Source organism: Suncus etruscus, chromosome 14, assembly GCF_024139225.1.
Source record: "Suncus etruscus isolate mSunEtr1 chromosome 14, mSunEtr1.pri.cur, whole genome shotgun sequence".
NCBI lineage: Eukaryota > Metazoa > Chordata > Mammalia > Eulipotyphla > Soricidae > Suncus > Suncus etruscus.
Genome location: NC_064861.1, coordinates 88,852,901 through 88,858,900, shown reverse-complemented (window position 1 = coordinate 88,858,900; position 6,000 = coordinate 88,852,901). Strand labels below are relative to the sequence as shown.

Below are 6,000 nucleotides of genomic sequence, written 5' to 3'. Positions count from 1 at the left end.
TCCCCAGGAAGGAAATGTGACTCCAAGAGCCGAATCAACTGCCACAGTGCTCAGACTAGGCCTGTCCTGATCTAGAACTGCAGGGAGCAAAGAAAGTAGGTGAGTGGTTGAGAACTGGGTTCTCTGGACTGGAGTGATATTATAGGGAATCCTGGTTCTATGTACATTGGATTCCTGAGCACTGACTGCCATGTGTGGCCAAAAAAAAAAAAACCAAACCACAAAAAACCTGTTGGGCTCTGTCATCATTCTTGGCTTCTTCAGCCCATTGCCAGAGGTCAGTTCTCTGGCAAAGCCAAAGACGGAACTAGTGAGCTCTAAGCTGAACCAATAGAATGGAATGGGGATGGACTAACTCCAGTCAAAAAAAATTTTTTTCCCATTTTTAGAATGTCTTTTTAGAAAGCAGACTCTGTTTCTGCAGGCTGTGAATTCCATAGGCTTCCTACACTGAAACAATAAACAACCGTGCGGCAGCAAGACGCCAAAGGGCGGAGGAACATCGCTGTTTCCTCCTCCCTCTTTGCTCCAGCCCCGCTGGGCCTCCCACCCCACATGGCCTGGACCCCGCTGCGTCTGCTGCTGCTGCCTTTGCTGCCACTATTCTGGGCTTCAACAAGAGCCGGTGAGTGACCCTTTCTTCTAGCGCTGGGCCCAAGGATTCCCCAGGCTCCTGTTTCTCCCCAGAGGTAGGATTAGGGCACCACTGGATCTGCTGGCTCTCAGGAAAGCAGAGACTTAAGCCACTAGGTCAGTCAGCCCAATAAAGGCACAGCACCACAGAATACTTCTGCCCCAAATTACTCTTGCTGGTTCTGAGGTGCCCATCTGAGAGCACCCACCCAACCAGTAACACATCTCTCTCTCTCTCTCTCTCTCTCTCTCTCTCTCTCTCTCTCTCTCTCTCTCTCTCTCTCTCTCTCTCACACACACACACACACACACACACGTACACACACATGCACGCAGCCACCAAATGTTCTGGATCCAGAGACTACATCTCCTGGGCACTCCCAGCTCAGAACAAACTCAGGCTCTGAAGCCCTGGAAAGGCGCCTCTCCTGTTTCCAGAACATGCTGGAGAGTGGGGAAGCTGGATTGAAGGCCCCAGACTGTGGAACCAGGAGCCTTTCTTGGGGTGGCAGGGGACTGAGGATCAGACTCAGTCCCCAGGGTCTGAGTAGGTGCTGGGCACCAGATGCTCTAAAGCCTTGGTCTGGGTGGGACTTCTGAACCCTCAGAGCATCTGGGAGGACAGTCTGGTGGTGAAAATTTCCTCAGGGATGGGGCCCAGGGGGTGTATCCAGAACCATCAGCAGAGGATGAAGGGTCTCTGATTAGATGCCCAGCAGTCTGGATGCTGGATCTCCTATTTCCAGCTCTAAGAAGCATCTCTACAGTTTCCAGAAGGGGAACCAGCTGCCACTGTCTCTCCTTAAACTCTTTTTTGCTCCCCATCCCCACCAGCACAGGGTGGGTGAACCTCACTGCCATTTTCCTGTCTGGATTCCTGAGCACATGGCCAGGAAGAATTGCTGGGGTATGGCTCCAAACTAAAACCAAAATAAAAGTGAATTCTTTGTGTGGATTCTGGGAAACACTGGGAGGCAGTGCTAGGGTGTTAGATGGCTAGGCACTGCACAGAATAGAGGAGAAAAGGGTAGATTTATTAAGACTCAGTGCAGAATGGGCTATCCTCATTTATACATACACAATTTATTCACTTTGAACCAGTCCTCAAGGCCAGTAGCAACATTCCTAACCCCCTTTCTAGGCAGAATTAACGGTTAGGGCGATGAACAGATACACATTATGGGCCTTATCTGCTTATTTCACCCAGTCTTTCCAGGAACCTGGGGCCTGGTGGGGTGGTGGTGGTGGTGGTGGTGGTGGTGTCTCCACATCTCGGTCCAGGCTCTGTGTTGCCTAGTCTTTCTAGGGCGAGGCCCTAACTGTAATGGCACCGCTCTGGTTCACAGATATTTCTCCTGTTCAGGGATCACTCCTGAAGGGGCTCTGAAAAACATTTTCTGGGGATCAATCTCTCTCTCTGGTCTCTCCTTTTTTGATGGTTTGTGATGTTGAGTTTTGCTACACAATGAAGATTCTCACAGGAGCCTTTAGATGGGAGTCAGGACTTTGCTGATGGCCCAAGTTCAGATCCTGCCTCTGCACTTACTCACTGTGAGATTGGAACAAAGTATTCTGTGCCTCAGTTTCCCCTTCTATGATGGTGGCTGACAGTAGCCCTTGGATCAGGGAGCTGCTGGGAGACTACCTGCTGAGCTGTGAGTGCTGAGGGGCTGAGGGGGGCTCTGAGGGGAACAGCCCTGACCTGTGGGAGCAACTCAGTGGTCACTGTACTTAGTAACTTTGACTGATCTGGAGAAAAAGCCAGAGAGGGGCAAGGACCTGCCTCAGGCCTTCCAGCACAGCGCTTTCTCTCTGTCTCTCTGTCTCTGTCTGCTTGTCTGTCTCTCAATTTCTTTTTTATATTAGGGGACCTGCATAACTATCTCTCTCTCCTCTCCTTTTTTCTCTCTCCTCTCTCTGTCTCTTATAATGTCTTATAATGTTATAATGCCTTATAAAACCTCATAAACTTCATGAAGATAATTCAATATTTTGATAAATTGTTTATTTAACCATACCAAGAAATAACTATTACTATAACTATGTAAATCAAGCAAAAGTGTTAGGGTAAACATTTTATTAAGTGTTTCTAGTGCCGGTGTTTCAAGATCTTTTCACTGTTAGCATCCCATAACCAGACCCTGCTCCCCAACTTCCTTTTTCCCTAACCCCTTCCTTTGAGATGTAAAAACCCACTGCCTAGTTGATTTATGTTTGAACTGACCTTCCCCCACCTGGAATTGGGGGTTGGTTGGAATAAAGAAAGAGTTCTGGCTTTGGGCTGGAGGAGAATGAGCACATGGCAGAGAGAGGCCCTGAAGCAAAAAGCATGCTGACTCTGGTTAATCTTCCTCACTGTTTGGTTTATTTTTTCTCAGCCACTTTTTTCTTTATCAGACTCATTGCCCAAGGGGTTTAAAACATGTTGCCTAAGCCGGAGAGATAGCTTGGAATCCCAGCATCTCATATGGTCCCCGGAGCCTGCCAGGAGCGATTTCTGAGCATAGAGCCAGGTGTAACCCCTGAGCGCTGCCGGGTGTGACCCAAAAAACAAAACAAAGCAAAACAAAACAAAAAAAGAAACATGTTGCTCCTTAACTCTCTCACCCCCCCAAACATCACTAACCCACATTAATCTTTTTAACTTCAGTACTGCACAATCCTAATCACAGACCAAAGCCGTGCATTGTGTGTAACAACCCCAAACTGTTTCAAAAGACATAAAAGGACACGTATTTCTTTAGAATATTTTGTGTTTTTTCTCTGACAGCAAAAAGTCTTACTAAATAATCTCTGATACAGTGACTATTCTAACCACTTTTTATCTTCTCTTTATGAGCTGTTCAACAAGGAATTTTGGTGGAAGAGTCCCCATATTAATGCTTGTGATTGAACCATGTCATGGGGATTGTTGGACTTGTTCTTACGGCCCCCATATGTGCCAATAACGCCATGTGACATTGCTCCTTTTTTGCATAGGCACATTAAAATGGGAAAATACTATACATACAAATAAGGTCCTATCTAATAGAGATTGGAACACACAAATCTTGTAGTGCAAAGGGACCTTACACCCTGAACATTGACATAACGACCTGGCACAGGCCTCAGAAGAAAGGGCATTTTCCATTCACCCCTGAACCAGGGAAGCCATCCATGAAACATCCAGGTTTGTCTATAACATCACCTGGAAGCAATCCTCTACCACGGAAGACCCACCACTGCTTAGACATCGACCTGCTCAAAAGAGACTTCCCTTAACACTGAGAAGACTTAACAACAACAATGACCTGCTTACAGGACAGGGCTCTCTGAATTGCCCTTTAATAGTGAGGTGAAACGAGAGGACGCTCCACATCCTGACTTCAATGTAGGATATGCAGATTCCAGGATCTTTAATACAGAAACATGATACCAACAACAGAGACTGTGTAAAAAGTGTGTTGGCACTACAGTCAATGTCTTGGATTGGACGATAACTTGCCTGGAGCCTAGAGTTGGTCTTATGCCAGGAAACTTCAGGGGTAGGGTCCCTTTGTATTTAGGCCAAGGTTATTCCTTTTCATGCCCCTCATATTTTGGTGGGCCTATGCAAACAACAATTGCCACTCTAATACCGTTTTTACTGTGCTCCTTTGACTCTAATCCTTAAAAAAAAACACTTAAAATTTGAGGTTAACTTAAGCTAATATGCATGTACATGGAAATGTAAAAAATACTATGCCTCTAATGTTTAAGGAGTTACGTAAGTTTTATGGCTTTAGATTGCCTTGTGTGCTGTTAATAAATATTATAATGTGTTACAATCTGGGGACTTGAGGGACAAAGTAATTGTACATGGATTCTGTTTTATTTATCTTAATGTTCTTTGGCTGAAAGTTCAAAGTTAAGATATCAGCAAGGGGACTTCTTCTGAGAATTATGCTGTGGGTGATTGTCCTTCCACTGTAACTTTACCTTGTCCTCTTTCTTTGCATCTTTGTTCTCATAATTAAAAAAAAAAAAAAAAAAGAAAGAAACATGTTGGCTGAGACAGCCTCACCCAACTTCCAGATATTTTTATTTTACAGACTTCCTTCTCACCATTGTTCAGTTCCTTTTTAAATATTTTTCTTTATTTAAACATTGTTGTTTACAAAGCTGCTCATAATACAGTGATTTTTGGCATTCGATAGTCCAACACCAGTCCCCAGTGTTGAAAGAAGTGAAAAACATACTTTATTATTTTTTTATTTTTTTTGGTTTTTGGGCCACACCCGTTTGACGCTCAGGGGTTACTACTGGCTATGTGCTCAGAAATCACCCCTGGCTTGGGGGGACCATATGGGATGCCGGGGGATCGAACTGCTGTCTGTCCTACACTAGGGATTGCAAGGCAGACACCTTACCTCTAGCGCCACCTTCCTGGCCCGAAAAACATACTTTTAATGAAAGCTTTAAAATATGATATGAATTTGTTAAACTCCAGCCATAAGTTGTTTTTCTCTCCCGTTTCATTTCAACTAATCATAAGTTGTTTTCTTTAACTGCCTACCTGCATATTTCTTATGTGCCAAGTTACAGAACCTGCCTGCCGGCCTCCCTGCTTCCCATAGCTTTACGAGCCCCTGTGTGACCCACCCGCCCTTGAGATTTGAAAATGCTGCTTCCCCTACCCCCCGGCCTCCCTGCTTCCTGCTCCTGTGTGGCCCACCGCCCTAAAATCTTAAAATTTGAAATCACCTTTATCTCACAACCCTGGGCGCAGTTCTCCTACGTCAGTGCTCATTCCCATTTCTTTTAAGATTGTGCTTTGATGATAAGAATGAATCAGCCTGTCTAAATTCTGTATAAAAAGAGACTGGTTTAAGGTTTAGGGTTCGGACCCTGACCGGTCAGATAATAAACGGAACTCGCTTGCATTATTGCTGGGCATGAGTCTTTTCATTACTCTGCGCCGGGCAGCTGGAAATCGGGTTTTCCGGACCCTGCAGTGTAACATGCTCAGTTCCTGGTTTATTGACCATATTTCAAGATTTGATTCAACTGGAATTATCTAATTCCTCCTCTCCTCTCCTCCTCCTCTCCTCCTCCTCTCCTCTCCTCTCCTCTCCTCTCCTCTCCTCTCCTCTCCTCTCCTCTCCTTTCTCCTTTCCTTTCTCCTTTCCTTTCCCCTTTCTCCCTTGCTTTCTCCTTTCCTTTTTTCTTTCTCCTTTCCTTTCTCCTTTCTCCTTCTTTCCTTTCTCCTTTCCTCTCCTTTCTCCTTTCCTTTCTCCTTCCCATTCCTTTTCTTTCTCCTTCCCCTTCCTTTCCTTTCTCCTTCCATCCTTTCTCTTTCCCTTCTTTCTTTCCTTTCCTTTCCCTCCTTTCCTTTCCTTCCCTTCCTCT

At 45.3% G+C, this 6,000-nt stretch overlaps 1 protein-coding gene across 1 annotated transcript in view; it reads left to right on the top strand.

The window, feature by feature from the left end:
* Positions 1-411: 411 nt before the first annotated feature.
* Positions 412-6,000, top strand: part of LOC126028566 (poliovirus receptor homolog) — a 79,947-nt gene continuing 74,358 nt past the window's right edge. The window contains exon 1 of the mRNA XM_049787519.1: positions 412-625. Coding sequence (XP_049643476.1) covers positions 556-625 — 70 coding nt within the window. The 5' untranslated portion in view covers positions 412-555. The remainder of the gene's footprint in view (positions 626-6,000) is intronic.